This window comes from Mustelus asterias, chromosome 10, assembly GCF_964213995.1.
Source record: "Mustelus asterias chromosome 10, sMusAst1.hap1.1, whole genome shotgun sequence".
Classification (NCBI taxonomy): Eukaryota; Metazoa; Chordata; class Chondrichthyes; order Carcharhiniformes; family Triakidae; genus Mustelus; species Mustelus asterias.
In genome coordinates, this window is record NC_135810.1 from 1,284,003 (window position 1) to 1,298,425 (window position 14,423).

General features: G+C 48.6%; 1 protein-coding gene across 1 annotated transcript in view; it reads left to right on the forward strand.

Moving 5' to 3' along the window:
- Nucleotides 1-14,423, forward strand: part of LOC144499490 (uncharacterized) — a 201,429-nt gene that overhangs the window by 146,544 nt on the left and 40,462 nt on the right. The window contains exons 30-33 of the mRNA XM_078221483.1: nucleotides 3,779-3,929; nucleotides 4,915-5,028; nucleotides 8,251-8,418; nucleotides 13,285-13,374. Of these exons, the coding sequence (XP_078077609.1) occupies nucleotides 3,779-3,929; nucleotides 4,915-5,028; nucleotides 8,251-8,418; nucleotides 13,285-13,374 (523 nt within the window). The remainder of the gene's footprint in view (nucleotides 1-3,778; nucleotides 3,930-4,914; nucleotides 5,029-8,250; nucleotides 8,419-13,284; nucleotides 13,375-14,423) is intronic.

The window sequence follows — 14,423 nt, forward strand, 5'->3', positions numbered from 1 at the left end:
TAAGATAGCAGAATGTGTGAATAGGAGAACAAAGGTCAGTGCTCAGTGGGAGCAAACCTAAACAAGAAGGGACAGGTAGCCATGTTGGGGAGGGATGGAGTTGCGTTGGAAAAAGCCAAGGGAACTGAAAAAAAATGGGAGATCAAGAAGGAGGGAAAAGGTCCCAGTCTAACATTTGCATCTGAAGAAGGAAGGGCAGGTTAGTGGGGCAGTGAAAAAGGCACATGGGACACTCGCCTTTATCAATCGGGGTATAGATTACAAAAGCAGGGAAGTCATGTTGGAGTTGTATAGAACTTTGGTGAGGCCACAGCTGGAGCACTGTGTGCAGTTCTGGTCGCCACATTATAGGAAGGATGTGTTTGCACTGGAGGGGGTGCAGAGGAGATTCACCAGGATGCTGCTTGGGATGGAACATTGAAGTTATGAAGAGAGGTTGGATAGGCTTGGGTTGTTTTCTCTGGAGCAGAGAAGACTGAGGGGCGACCTGATCGAGGTGTACAAAATTATGAGGGGCATGGACAGAGTGGATAAGGGGCAGCTGTTCCTCTTAGTTGAAGGGTCAGTGATGAGGGAATGAGGTAGGGCTAATAAATGCATAACCATAGATTAAGGAACACTAACACGACACTGACTTTAGAATGAATGATCTTGGACCATGGGAATGTAAGCCAGCCAGGGCTGTTGCCGTAGAAGACAGTTCTGTATAATTAACAAATATTTCACATTTAAAACATGTATTTTGAATTTACAAGATGGATGTGTTTTGCTTTTGATTACATTTTGTGAAACTTCAGTCAGTGACAAAATACAGGGAGAGGGAAGGAACAATAGATTCACTGAAAGCAGTAACGTTATCAGCAGTGGTCGGGAACAAGATGGCTACCAATGCTAGCCTTATAAATAGAGTCAGACAACTCCGAGAGATAACGCAGGTGGCGAGCAGACATGAAGAATTTCTCAGGGTCAGATGGGAGTCACATGGGTTCAATTCGGTGGGAATCATTTCACTGTCCAGCGTCCCATATTGCTGGGCAACAGAAGGGAGGTAACGTCCGTAATTTAATAGCAAATGAAATCCCATGAGGTCATGAAGTGTATTATTATTGGCTGGAGTTAATGACAGGATGATTATTGACTGATTTGTGTTTACTGGATAATGCCCACCGGAAAGATGGGCAATATGATTTTGGGAATCTATAATTGCCTCCACAGGGGCATTGTTCTTCAGACTGATATCCGGCTGCCCGCATTCTATACCTTGAGTGCAGGGCTTCCTCATATCATTCTCCCATTCGATCGTTTGGTTAAATAAAGTCACGTCTCCAACATCAGTACACTGCATTTTGAGTTTTTGAGTTAGCTTTAGTAGCTGTGCATAGCCTGGAGAGGAAGTTCCCATCTCCAGGGGACATAGGTTCAAAGTGAGGGGCAGGAGGCTCAGAGCGGATGTGAGGGAAAGCTGAATTAACTCAAACTTCTCCAAGTACCTGTTGGTTTTTTTCTCTGATTCTTTTTTTTAAAACCTTCCCCAGCTGATGTTAAACTGACCGGTCTGTAGTTACTCGGACTGTCCTCACATCCTTTCACACCCAGGCCTTGGTTCAGGTCACAGTCTCGGAGGTTTGGGAAATGCTGCTTTAGCTGAAACATCTCCTTCTGAAAGGTGATGCATTGTTCCATTTTGATGCTTCCATTCCCAGGATGGTCAGTGACCAGAGGCCATAGGTTTAAGAGAATTAGCAAAAGAACTGCAGGCGACACAAGGGAATGTTTTTTCCCATGGCGAGTTATTGTGACCTGGGACTCTCTGCCTGGAAGGAATAAAAGAATGACCAGGGTGAGGTTAGGGCCGGTCAAGGACAGTAGTGGGAACTTGTGTATGGAGTCAGTAGAGATAGGCGAGGTGATGAATGAATACTTTTCTTCAGTGTTCACCAAGGAGAGGGGCCATGTTTTTGAGGAAGAGAAGGTGTTACAGGCTAATAGGCTGGAGGAAATAGATGTTCGGAGGGAGGATGTCCTGGCAGTTTTGAATAAACTGAAGGTCGATAAGTCCCCTGGGCCTGATGAAATGTATCCTAGGATTCTTTGGGAGGCAAGGGATGAGATTGCAAAGCCTTTGGCTTTGATCTTTGGGTCCTCGCTGTCCACGGGGATGGTGCCAGAGGACTGGAGAGTGGCGAATGTTGTTCCTCTGTTTAAGAAAGGGAATAGAAATGACCCTGGTAATTATAGACCGGTTAGTCTTACTTCGGTGGTTGGTAAATTGATGGAAAAGGTCCTTAGGGATGGGATTTACGACCATTTAGAAAGATGCGGATTAATCCGGGATAGTCAGCACGGATTCGTGAAGGGCAAGTCGTGCCTCACAAATTTGATAGAATTTTTTGAGGAGGTAACTAAGTGTGTTGATGAAGGTAGGGCAGTTGATGTCATATACATGGATTTTAGTAAGGCGTTTGATAAGGTCCCCCATGGTCGGCTTATGATGAAAGTAAGGAGGTGTGGGATAGAGGGAAAGTTGGCCGATTGGATAGGTAACTGGCTATCTGATCGAAGACAGAGGGTGGTAGTGGATGGAAAATTTTCGGACTGGAAGCAGGTTGCTAGCGGAGTGCCACAGGGATCAGTGCTTGGTCCTCTGCTCTTTGTGATTTTTATTAATGAATTAGAGGAGGGGGCTGAAGGGTGGATCAGTAAATTTGCTGATGACACCAAGATTGGTGGGGTAGTGGATGAGGTGGAGGGCTGTTGTAGGCTGCAAAGAGACATAGATAGGATGCAAAGCTGGGCTGAAAAATGGCAAATGGAGTTTAACCCTGATAAATGTGAGGTGATTCATTTTGGTAGGACCAATTTAAATGTGGATTACAGGGTCAAAGGTAGGGTTCTGAAGGCTGTGGAGGAACAGAGAGATCTTGGGGTCCATATCCACAGATCTCTAAAGGTTGCCACTCAAGTGGATAGAGCTGTGAAGAAGGCCTATAGTGTGTTAGCTTTTATTAACAGGGGGTTGGAGTTTAAGAGCCGTGGGGTTATGCTGCAACTGTACAGGACCTTGGTGAGACCACATTTGGAATATTGTGCGCAGTTCTGGTCACCTCACTATAAGAAGGATGTGGAAGCGCTGGAAAGAGTGCAGAGGAGATTTACCAGGATGCTGCCTGGTTTGGAGGGTAGGTCTTATGAGGAAAGGTTGAGGGAGCTCGGGCTGTTCTCTCTGGAGCGGAGGAGGCTGAGGGGAGACTTAATAGAGGTTAATAAAATGATGAAGGGGATAGATAGAGTGAACGTTCAAAGACTATTTCCTCGGGTGGATGGAGCTATTACAAGGGGGCATAACTGTAGGGTTCATGGTGGGAGATATAGGAAGGATATCAGAGGTAGGTTCTTTACGCAGAGAGTGGTTGGGGTGTGGAATGGACTGCCTTCAGTGATAGTGGAGTCAGACACTTTAGGAACATTTAAGCGGTTATTGGATAGGCACATGGAGCACACCAGGATGATAGGGAGTGGGATAGCTTGATCTTGGTTTCAGATAAAGCTCGGCACAACATCGTGGGCCGAAGGGCCTGTTCTGTGCTGTACTGTTCTATGTTCTATGAAGGTGCAAGCAGATTCTACAGGAACTTTCAAAAGGGAATGAGAGAAATGGAGAAATGCAGTGGGGCTGAGAGTAATTGTACAACCCAAGCAAAGCAGTACGATGGGCCGAATAGCCTCCTGTGCTGTTTCATTCTATAATTCTAACCAATGTTTCCTTTACTGAATCCAGGGACTGCCAGGGATAGGGCTCCCAGGCCCCCAAGGATTTCCAGGTAACCCAGGGCTCGATGGAGCTCGAGGAAATAAAGGAGACCCAGGCTTCCTGGGATCTCCTGGAGCACCCGGACATTCCGGCATACCCGGCAACCCAGGTGAAAAAGGTGAGCAAAAGGTCAACTCCAATTGGTGGAGTTACAATGAATGAACTTTGAACCTACACCATGCGGACTGGCAGTGACGTATTTCCCCCTCGGAATTCCGGAAAATTCTTCTGGGTCACAAAGTCAGAAAGCTGTTTTGTACGATATATCGCAAGAGGCATGGAAGCAAAGGAGAGTTTGTCAGCATTCCCACTTAACAAACAGAGGCAAGTCAGGACTGAGTAGAGAACCTGCAAATCAAAATTGAGGAAATTGGGTAGAAAATCAATGAACTGTTTGTAATTTGACACGAGAAGTTCAGAATGAAATGGCAAATCCCACACATCGAGCATTGGCGTGGGGAGGGACTTAGCTAAATTTAATACTCATTATACTGCTACAGTCTGGAGTTGGATAGGTTCCTGCCTACCAGTGAGACAAACCCATTTATAAAGTGTTAGAAATTATTTATAGCACTCAATCCACAGGTCAGATTTATGCTTCACTTCAATATAAGAAATAGGAGCAGGAGTAGGCCATTCGGCCCATCAAGCCTACTCCACCCATTCCCTACAGTCATGGCTAACCCTGGGATTCCACTCCATTTCCCTGCCTGCTCCCCATATCCCTGAATTCCCTGTGAAACCAAACATCGCTCCTCAGAGCAGCTGCTGAGGCTGTGGTGAGACTGGGCCTTCAGTTGGAAGTGTTAAGATTGGGACTGATGGATTTTTATCCAGTCAGGGTGTTCAATGTTGCAGAATCAAGTGGATGGTGTTCGTGTGCGGATCAGCGGTGATCTGACTGTCCAAGGGACTGGACGTGCCTCTCCTGTTCCTATCTTTCTACCTCACTGTGTTACATGGCAATCGAATCCTCAGCCCATAAAGGTTTCTGAAGGACAGTCAGGAAGCTGGACTCTGAATTTCAGTTTGAGGATTAAACACGGATCTTTACAAATGGGATTGAGGTGATTCAGACACACCTTTGTTTCTTGTTCTTTTAGGCAGCATTGGTCCAGCTGGCTTACAAGGCCCTCCTGGACTCCCCGGACCACCAGGGACCGGACCACCAGGTCAACCCGGTAAAGAGGGGCCCCAAGGACCGCCTGGCCCCCCAGGTATGTTCATGTTGCCTACTGGTGGGGCAGGGGGTGGGGGGGAGAGATTTCTACAGCACTTTTCATGATAACAGGTCAGGCTAGAACGTTAGTGAGATGCTTTTAAAGCGTGATCGCTGTTGTAGTGTCGGAAATGCAGTGTGTATCATCCGCAAACTCTGGAATTGTCCCAAGATCGAGATCATTAATATATATCAGGAAAGGCAGGGCTCCCAATACCGATCCCTGGGAAGCTCCACGACAAACCTTCCTCCAGCCTGAAAATATCCATCGACCATTATTCTCTGCTTCCTATTATTCAGCTAATTTTGTATCCACGTTGCTACTGACTTTTTTATTCAATGAGTTACAACTTTTCTCACAAGTCTGTTGTGTGGCACTGTATCAAACACGTACACCACAGCAACAATATTACCCTCATCAACAACTTCTCCTTTAGAAATCCATGCTGGCTCTTGCTAATCAACCCACATTTTTCCATGTGATGACTAATTCTATCGCAAATAATTGTTTCCAGAAGCTTGCCCACTGCTGCTGTTAAACTGACTGGCCAGTAATTGCTGGAAATATCCTTACAATCTTTTTTGAACAAGGGCAATTCTCCAATCCTCTGGCACCTGTCCTGAGTCTCGAGTCTGCACCCCAGCAATTTCCATTCTTATTTCCTTCAATATCCTTGGATGCACCGCATTCTTGGGACAGAATTTCCTCGACTGTCACCATGTCCTGAGTAGCATCTACCTTTATTTTCTTCATTCGTGGGACATGGGCATCATTGGCTGGCCAGCATTTATTGCCCATCCCTGGTTGCCCTTGGAGGGCAGTTGAGAGTCAACCACATTGCTGTGACTCTGGAGTCACATGTGGGCCAGACCGGGTAAGGACGGCAGATTTCCTTCCCTAAAGGGTGGCACAGTGATTAGCACTGCTGCCTCACAGCTCCAGGGACCCGGGTTCGATTCCGGCCTCGGGTCACTGTCTGTGTGGAGTTTGCACGTTCTCCCCGTGTCTGCGTGGGTTTTCTCCAGGTGCTCCTGTTTCCTCCCATAGTCCAAAGATATGCGGATTAGGTTGATTGGCCATGCTAAATTGTCCCTTAGTGTCCTGGGATGTGAATGTTAGAGGGATTAGCGGGATAAATATGTGGGATTTCGGTGATAGGGCCTGGGTGGGATTGTTGTCAGTGCAGACTCGATGGGCCGAGTGGCCTCCTTCTGCACTGTAGGGATTCTATGATTTCTATTAGTGAACCAGTTGGGTTTTTCCGACAATCAACAATGGTTCATGGTCATTAGCAGATTCTTAATTCCAGACATTTTTTACTGAATTCAAATTCCACCGTCTGCTGTGGCTGGATTCGAACCCGGGTCCCCAGAACATGAGCCGAGTTTCTGGATTAATAATCTAGCGATAATACCACTAGGCCATCGCCTCCCTTGGTAAAGACAGATGCTCCGTGTAACCAGCAGATAATCTACTTTTAGTGATTTTTAAAATTCATTTGCGTGATATGAGGGTCACAACAAGGCCAGCATTTATTGCCCATCCCTAATTGCCCCTTGAGAAGGTGGTGGTGAGCTGCCTTCTTGAACCGCTGCAGTCCCTAAGGTGTAGGTACACCCACAGTGCTGTTAGGGAGGAAGTTCCAGGAATCCAGTGACGCTGAAGGAACGGCGATATATTTCCAAGTCAGGATGGTGAGTGACTTGGAGGGAAACCTCCAGGTGGTGGTGTTCCCAGGTATCTGCTGCCCTTGTCCTTTCAAATGGGAGAGGTTGAGGGTTGGAAGGTGCTGCCTAAGGAACCTTGGTGAGTTCCTGCAGTGCAACTTGTAGATGGTACACACGGCTGTCACTGCGTCAGTGGAGGAGGGAGTGGATGTTTGTAAATGTGGTGCCAATCAAGCGGGCGGCTTTGTCCTGGATGGTGTTGAGCTTCTTGAGTGTTGTTGGAGCCGCACCCATCCAGGCAAGTGGGGAGCATTCCATCACACTCCTGACTTGTGCCTTGTAGATGGTGGACAGGCTTTGGGGAGTCAGGAGGGGAGTTACTCACCACAGGATTCCCAGCCTCTGACCTGCTCTGGTAGCCACAGTATTTACGTGGCTGATCCAGCTCAGTTTTTGGTCAATGGTAACCCACAGGATGTTGATAGTGGGGGATTCCGTGATGGTAATGCCACTGAACATCAAGGGGGAGATGGTTAGATTCATTCTGATGGGAGATGGTCATTGCCCGGCGTTCCCCCGGTGCGGCGTTCCCCCAGTGCGGCGTTCCCCCGGTGCGGCGTTCCCCCGGTGCGGCGTTCCCCCGGTGCGGCGTTCCCCCGGTGCGGCGTTCCCCCGGTGCGGCGTTCCCCCGGTGCGGCGTTCCCCCAGTGCGGCGTTCCCCCGGTGCGGCGTTCCCCCGGTGCGGCGTTCCCCCGGTGCGGTGTTCCCCCGGTGCGGCGTTCCTCCGGTGCGGCGTTCCCCCGGTGCGGCGTTCCCCCGGTGCGGCGTTCCCCCGGTGCGGTGTTCCCCCGGTGCGGCGTTCCTCCGGTGCGGCGTTCCTCCGGTGCGGCGTTCCCCCGGTGCGGCGTTCCCCCGGTGCGGCGTTCCCCCGGTGCGGCGTTCCCCCGGTGCGGCGTTCCCCCGGTGCGGCGTTCCCCCGGTGCGGCGTTCCCCCGGTGCGGCGTTCCCCCGGTGCGGCGTTCCCCCGGTGCGGCGTTCCCCCGGTGCGGCGTTCCCCCGGTGCAGCGCCGGGGTGGTCCATCTGGATATTTTAATGAATTCCCTGGAGTGGGTCCTAGCAACATCAGGTTAAAGTCCAATAGGTTTATTTGGTAGCGCAAGCCATTCGCTTTCAGAGCACTGCTCCTTCGTCAGGTAAGTGGGAGTTCTGTTCACAAACAGGGCATATAAAGACACAAACTCAGTTTACAAAATAATGGTTGGAAGACTCGCATTCCAACTGAGCCAAGGTGACAGAAAGAAAGCAGCGAAAGGGAATGAGAAACAAAAACAGAGAAAGAAAGAGTCAGGAAAACAAAAGGCAAAGGAATGAAAGCGGAGAGACAGAGGAACGGCCTTCACGTCAATCGTTGGTATTGGCACAGCTGTGACTGGCTGCCATTTCTACAATTCTATTGGTGACAAATTCTTACTTTATCCCCGTGTAAATGATCAGAGATTGTTACTAATTCAAATGTTTATTTATCTGGTAATTCTCCTTTTTATAATGCAGGATTCCAAGGAACACCGGGAGTGAAGGGAGATCCTGGTTTCCCAGGGTTAGACATTCCAGGTCCGCAAGGTGAGAAGGGGAGACCAGGATCCCAAGGTCACCCTGGCACCCCAGGGTACCCGGGGCAGATTGGGCCCCCAGGAAAAGATGGTCCCCCAGGTTTACAAGGTAAGATATTGTTGGCAGAAAATGTATCTTTGTTGATTGGGTAAGATTGGTAGAGAAGGATATGACCAAATGCGGGCTTGTGGAATTCATTACCACAGGAAGTAGTTGATGCCAAAACATTGAATGTATTCAAGAGGCGGCTTGGTGCGAATGGGATCAAAGGTTATGGGGAGAAAGCAGGATTAGGGTATTGAGTTGGATAATCAGCCATGATGGTGATGAATGGTGGAGCAGACTCGAAGGGCCGAATGGCCTCTTCCTGCTCCTATTTTCTATGTTTCTGAGTGGTAAAAACTGGGCAGTAAGGACAAGTTGGGACGAAGGGCCTGTTTCCATGCTGTAAACCTCTATGGCTCTACGATTACTCATACTTGCTTGTGGAGAACTCCCAACAAGGATAGTTCAAAATCCAAAATCATTAAATCATAGAGAGCCCATCCTTCTTATACACGCTCTCGGAAAGAGTTATTCATAGAATCTAGAATCTACAGTGCAGAAGGAGGCCACTTGGCCCATCGAGTCTGCACTGACAACAATTCAATCAGCCCCACTAACCCCTACTCTTGTATATTTTTACCCTTAAAATATTTATCAAATTCTTCTTTTGAAAGTTACTATTGAGTCGCTTTCTAACACGCAGCCAGTCATCACATCCCCAGTCATCACAACTTGCTGCCTTAGAAAAACATCCTCTTCATCTTCCAATCTGATTCATGCACCGACTTTCTAAAATCTGTGACCGCGAGTTACCAACTCTCCTCCCAGAGAAAAAATGTCTCCCCATCTAGCCATTAAAAAAACACTCCTGATTTTAAACGCCCCCATTAAATCTCCCCTTAACCTCCTCTGCTCCAAGGAGAACAATCCCAGCTTCTCCAGTCTCTCCACATTCACTGAAGACCCTCATCCCTGGAATATCCTGGTAAATCTCCCCTGCACCCTCTCCAAGGATATCCTTCCCAAAATGCGGTGCCCAGAATTGCACACAATACTCCAGCAGGAATATTGGGACATCAGAGCAGGAAGAGGCCAGTCAGCCCATCAAGCCTGTTCGCTCATTCAAACAGATCATGGCTGATCATTTACATCAGGGCTATCTTCTCCACTATCCCCGTATCCCTTGATGTCATTCGTATCTAGAAATCTATTGATCTCTATCATGAACACATTCAGTGATTGAGCTTCCACAGAACTCTGGGGTAGAGAATTCCAAAGGTTCACCACTCCATAGAACCATAGAAAATTACAGCTCAGAAACAGGCCTTTTGGCCCTTCTTGGCTGTGCCGAACCATTTTTTGCCTAGTCCCACTGACCTGCACTTGGACCATATCCCTCCACACCCCTCTCATCCATGAACCCGTCCAAGTTTTTCTTAAATGTTAAAAGCATTTACCACTTTATCTGGCAGCTCATTCCACACTCCCACCACTCTCTGCGTGAAGAAGCCCCCCCTAATATTCCCTTTAAGCTTTTCTCCTTTCACCCTTAACCCATGCCCTCTGGTTTTTTTCTCCCCTAGCCTCAGCGGAAAAAGCCTGCTTGCATTCACTCTATCTATACCCATCAAAATCTTATACACCTCTATCAAATCTCCCCTCAATCTTCTACGCTCCAGGGAATAAAGTCCCAACCTATTCAATCTCTCTCTGTAACTCAGCTTCTCAAGTCCCGGCAACATCCTTGTGAACCTTCTCTGCACTCTTTCAATCTTATTTACATCCTTCCTGTAACGAGGTGACCAAAACTGTACACAATACTCCAAATTCGGCCTCACCAATGCCTTATATAACCTTACCATAACACTCCAACTTTTATACTCGATACTCCGATTTATAAAGGCCAATGTACCAAAGGCACTCTTTACGACCCTATCCACCTGTGACGTCACTTTTAGGGAATTCTGTACCTGTATTCCCAGATCCCTCTGTTCAACTGCACTCTTCAGAGTCCGACCATTTACCCTGTACGTTCTTCTTTGGTTTGTCCTTCCAAAGTGCAATATCTCACACTTGTCTGCGTTAAATTCCATTTGCCATTTTTCAGCCCATTTTTCTAGTTGGTCCAAATCCCTCTGCAAGCTTTGAAAACCTTCCTCACTGTCCACTACACCGCCAATCTTTGTATCATCAGCAAACTTGCTGATCCAATGTACCACATTATCATCCAGATCATTGATATAGATGACAAACAACAATGGACCCAACACCGATCCCTGCGGCACACCACTAGTCACAGGCCTCCACTCAGAGAAGCAATCCTCCACAACCACTCTCTGGCTTCTTCCATTGAGCCAATGTCTAATCCAATTTACTACCTCCCCATGTATACCTAGCGACTGAACCTTCCTAACTAACCTCCCATGAGGGACCTTGTCAAAGGCCTTGCTGAAATCCAGGTAGACAACATCCACCGCCTTCCCTTCATCCACTTTCCTGGTAACCTCCTCGAAAAACTCTAAAAGATTGGTCAAACATGACCTACCACGCACAAAGCCATGTTGACTCTCCCTAATAAGTCCCTGTCTATCCAAATATTTGTAGATCCTATCCCTTATCACACCTTCCAATAACTTGCCCACCACCGACGTCAAACTTACTGGCCTATAATTTCCCGGATTTCTTTTGGAACCTTTTTTAAACAACGGAACAACATGAGCCACCCTCCAATCATCCGGCAGCTCCCCCGTGAATACTGACATTTTAAATATGTCTGCCAGGGCCCCTGCAAGTTCAACACTAGCTTCCCTCAAGGTCCGTGGGAATACCCTGTCTGGTCCTGGGGATTTATCCACTCTGATTTGCCTCAAGACAGCGAGCACCTCCTCCCTTTTAATCTGTAACAGTTCCATGGCCTCCCTACCTGTTTGCCCTATTTCCGTAGACTCCATGCCCGTTTCCTCAGTAAATACGGATGCAAAAAAACCATTTAGTATCTCCCCCATCTCTTTTGGTTCCATACACAGTCTACCACTCTGGTCTTCAAGAGGACCAATTTTATCTGAGTGAAGAAATTCCTCCTCATCTCAGTCCTAAAATGGCCTACCCCTTATTCTGGGACTGTGTTCTCTGGTCTAAACCCTTCCCCCTCTCACCCGCCTTCCCCCCCCCACTCCTCCCCCCCCCCCCCCCCACCCCACCCACCCCCCCTCTCCAGGTGATGGTGGAAGGTTGTTTTTGTAACGGGAAGCCTGTGTCCAGTGGTGTTCACAGTAAGAGTTTTAACAACACCAGGTTGAAGTCCAACAGGTTTATTTGGTAGCAAATGCCATTAGCTTTCGGAGCGCTGCTCCTTCGTCAGATGGAGTGGAAATGTGCTCTCAAACAGTGCACAGAGACACAAAATCAAGTTACAGAATACTAATTAGAATGCGAATCTCTACAGCCAACCAGGTCTTAAAGATACAGACAATGTGAGTGGAGGGAGCATTAAACACAGGTTAAAGAGATGTGTATTGTCTCCAGACAGGACAGCCAGTGAGATTCTGCAAGTCCAGGAGGCAAGCTGTGGGGGTTACCGATAGTGTGACATGAATCCAAGATCCCGGTTTACATAGACATAGACATAGACATAGAACAGTACAGCACAGAACAGGCCCTTCGGCCCACGATGTTGTGCCGACCTTCATCTGAAACCAAGATCAAGCTATCCCACTCCCTACCATCCTGGTGTGCTCCATGTGCCTATCCAATAACCAATAACACATTAGGCCGTCCTCATGTGTGCGGAACATGGCTATCAGTTTCTGCTCAGCGACTCTGCGCTGTCGTGTGTCCTGAAGGCCGCCTATGGTCTTCCCAGTGGTGTTCCGCAGGGATCGGTGCAGGGATCCCTTGCTGTTTGTAGCGTACATTAATAATCTAGATGTGAATGTGAGGGTGTGATCAGTAAGTTCACAGATGGCACAGAAATTGGTGGTGTGGTAAATAGTGAGGAGGAAAGTCTTAGCTTACAGGATGGAATAAACGGGAGGGTCAGACGGGCAGAACAGCGGCAAATGGAATTTAACCCTGGAAAGTGTGAGGTGATGCATTTTGGGAGGGAATGGACAATGAACATTAGAAAGTACAGAGGACCAGGGAGGCCTTGGGGTGCATGGACCAGGGAGGCCTTGGGGTGCATGGACCAGGGAGGCCTTGGGGTTCATGGACCAGGGAGGCCTTGGGGTGCATGGACCAGGGAGGCCTTGGGGTTCATGGACCAGGGAGGCCTTGGGGTTCATGGACCAGGGAGGCCTTGGGGTGCATGGACCAGGGAGGCCTTGGGGTGCATGGACCAGGGAGGCCTTGGGGTGCATGGACCAGGGAGGCCTTGGGGTTCATGGACCAGGGAGGCCTTGGGGTGCATGGACCAGGGAGGCCTTGGGGTTCATGTCCACAGATCCCTGAAGGCAGCAGGACAGGGGGATGAGGTGGTTAAGAAGGAATATGGGATACTTTCCTTTATTAACCGAGGCAGTGACTATAAGAGCAGGGAGGTTATGATGGAGCTGTATAAAACACTGTTAGGCCACAGCTGGAGCACTGTGTGCAGTTCGAGTCACCACTCTGTGGGAAGGATGTGATTGCAATGGGGAGGGTGTGGAGGAGATTCACCAGGATGCTGCCTGGGCTGGAGCGGTTCAGCTATGAGTAGAGATCGGATAGGCTGGGGCTGTTTTCCTTGGAGCAGAGAAGGCTGAAGGGGACCTGATAGAGGTGTACAAAATGATGGGAAACACAGAGAGGGTAGATGGGAAGGAACTTTTTCCCTTAGCAGAAACACGGAAGCACGTGTAGCAACACAAAACATTCCCTCCGTTACCGTCTACCTCCCTCTGGCATTTCATTCTGCTAGAATGTTCTGACATTCTGATTGGCCCATTGCAGGTGTCAAAGGAGAAATGGGGGTGATGGGTACTCCTGGAAGCCAAGGTGTCCCGGGTCCTTCAGGGAATGTCGGATATACTGGTCCAAAAGGTCAGTAATTACCATCCATTGCAATTGTTTTTTGATTGACACCGCGGTAACTGGAAGTATTTTGTATTAAAACAGATGTCCTTGCAGGATGATAAACAAGATAGTAAAGATGCTGCAAAACCCGGCAGGTCTGACAGCGTCTGCAAGGAGGGGAAACAGAGGCAACATTAAGGACTTAGAATCCCTACAGTGCAGAAGGAGGCCACTCGGCCCATCGAGTCTGCACCCAGGCCCTATCCCCATCACCCCTCATATTTACCCTGCTTATCCCCTGACACTAGGGTCAATTTAGCTTGGCCAATCAACCTAACCAGCACATCTTTGGACTGTGGGAGGAAACCGGAGCCCCCGGAGGAAACCCACGCAGACGTGGGGAGAATGTGCAGACTCTGCACAGAGAGTGACCCGAGCCGGGAACTGAACCCGGGCCCCTGGCGCTGTGAGGCAGCAGTGCTAACCACTGTGCTACCGTGCCGCCAACTTGAATTGTTAACTCTGTTTCTCTGTCTACAGTTGCTGCCTGACCTGCTGAGCTTTTCCAGCATTTTCTGTGCATATTTACAGGATGCTAATTTGGAGTGTCCTGTGGGTTAGGCTGGTAATCCTGAGGCCCAGACTAATGCTGGGAGGACACAGGTTCAAATCCCACCACAGCAGCTGGTAGAATTTAAATTCAGCTAATTGTCACATGAAACCACTGTCAATTGTTGGAAAAACCCATCTGGTTCACTAATGTCCTTTAGAGAAGGAAATCTGCCGTCCTTACCCGGTCTGGCCTACATGTGACTCCAGAGCCACAGCAATGTGACTCTTAAACACCCTCTGAAATGGCTGAGCGAGACACAGTTGTATTAAATGGCCACAAAGTCAAAAAAGAATGAACAGATAGACCACCTGACATCGACCTAGACACTGGAAACGGCAACGGCAAAGCCACCCCTGCCAACCCTGCAAAGTCCTCCTCGCTAACATCTGCGAGCTTGTGCCAAAATTGGGAGAACTGTCTCACAGATTAGTCATAACAGCCTGACACAGTCATACCCACGGAA